The sequence below is a fragment of the Malaya genurostris genome, chromosome 2 (genome assembly GCF_030247185.1).
Source record: "Malaya genurostris strain Urasoe2022 chromosome 2, Malgen_1.1, whole genome shotgun sequence".
Classification (NCBI taxonomy): Eukaryota; Metazoa; Arthropoda; class Insecta; order Diptera; family Culicidae; genus Malaya; species Malaya genurostris.
The window spans coordinates 167,090,176-167,091,438 of record NC_080571.1 but is presented as its reverse complement, the minus strand read 5'-3'; the positions used below and the strand labels follow the sequence as shown (position 1 = coordinate 167,091,438).

Sequence of the window (1,263 nt, the reverse complement as noted above, 5' to 3'; positions counted from 1 at the left end):
ATTATTATTATTATTATTATTATTATTATTATTATTATTATTATTATTATTATTATTATTATTATTATTATTATTATTATTATTATTATTATTATTATTATTATTATTATTATTATTATTATTATTATTATTATTATTATTATTATTATTATTATTATTATTATTATTATTATTATTATTATTATTATTATTATTATTATTATTATTATTATTATTATTATTATTATTATTATTATTATTATTATTATTATTATTATTATTATTATTATTATTATTATTATTATTATTATTATTATTATTATTATTATTATTATTATTATTATTATTATTATTATTATTATTATTATTATTATTATTATTATTATTATTATTATTATTATTATTATTATTATTATTATTATTATTATTATTATTATTATTATTATTATTATTATTATTATTATTATTATTATTATTATTATTATTATTATTATTATTATTATTATTATTATTATTATTATTATTATTATTATTATTATTATTATTATTATTATTATTATTATTATTATTATTATTATTATTATTATTATTATTATTATTATTATTATTATTATTATTATTATTATTATTATTATTATTATTATTATTATTATTATTATTATTATTATTATTATTATTATTATTATTATTATTATTATTATTATTATTATTATTATTATTATTATTATTATTATTATTATTATTATTATTATTATTATTATTATTATTATTATTATTATTATTATTATTATTATTATTATTATTATTATTATTATTATTATTATTATTATTATTATTATTATTATTATTATTATTATTATTATTATTATTATTATTATTATTATTATTATTATTATTATTATTATTATTATTATTATTATTATTATTATTATTATTATTATTATTATTATTATTATTATTATTATTATTATTATTATTATTATTATTATTATTATTATTATTATTATTATTATTATTATTATTATTATTATTATTATTATTATTATTATTATTATTATTATTATTATTATTATTATTATTATTATTATTATTATTATTATTATTATTATTATTATTATTATTATTATTATTATTATTATTATTATTATTATTATTATTATTATTATTATTATTATTATTATTATTATTATTATTATTATTATTATTATTATTATTATTATTATTATTATTATTATTATTATTATTATTATTATTATTATTATTATTATTATTATTATTATTATT

General features: G+C 0.0%; 1 protein-coding gene across 1 annotated transcript; it reads right to left on the bottom strand.

The window, feature by feature from the left end:
* Positions 1 to 342: 342 nt before the first annotated feature.
* On the bottom strand, positions 343 to 855 carry LOC131432156 (myb-like protein D; the record flags this gene model as incomplete). The annotated part of the gene is made up of 1 exon (XM_058598270.1): positions 343 to 855. A coding segment is annotated over one exon (513 nt), but the record flags the coding sequence as incomplete, so codon positions are not given.
* Positions 856 to 1,263: the final 408 nt, after the last annotated feature.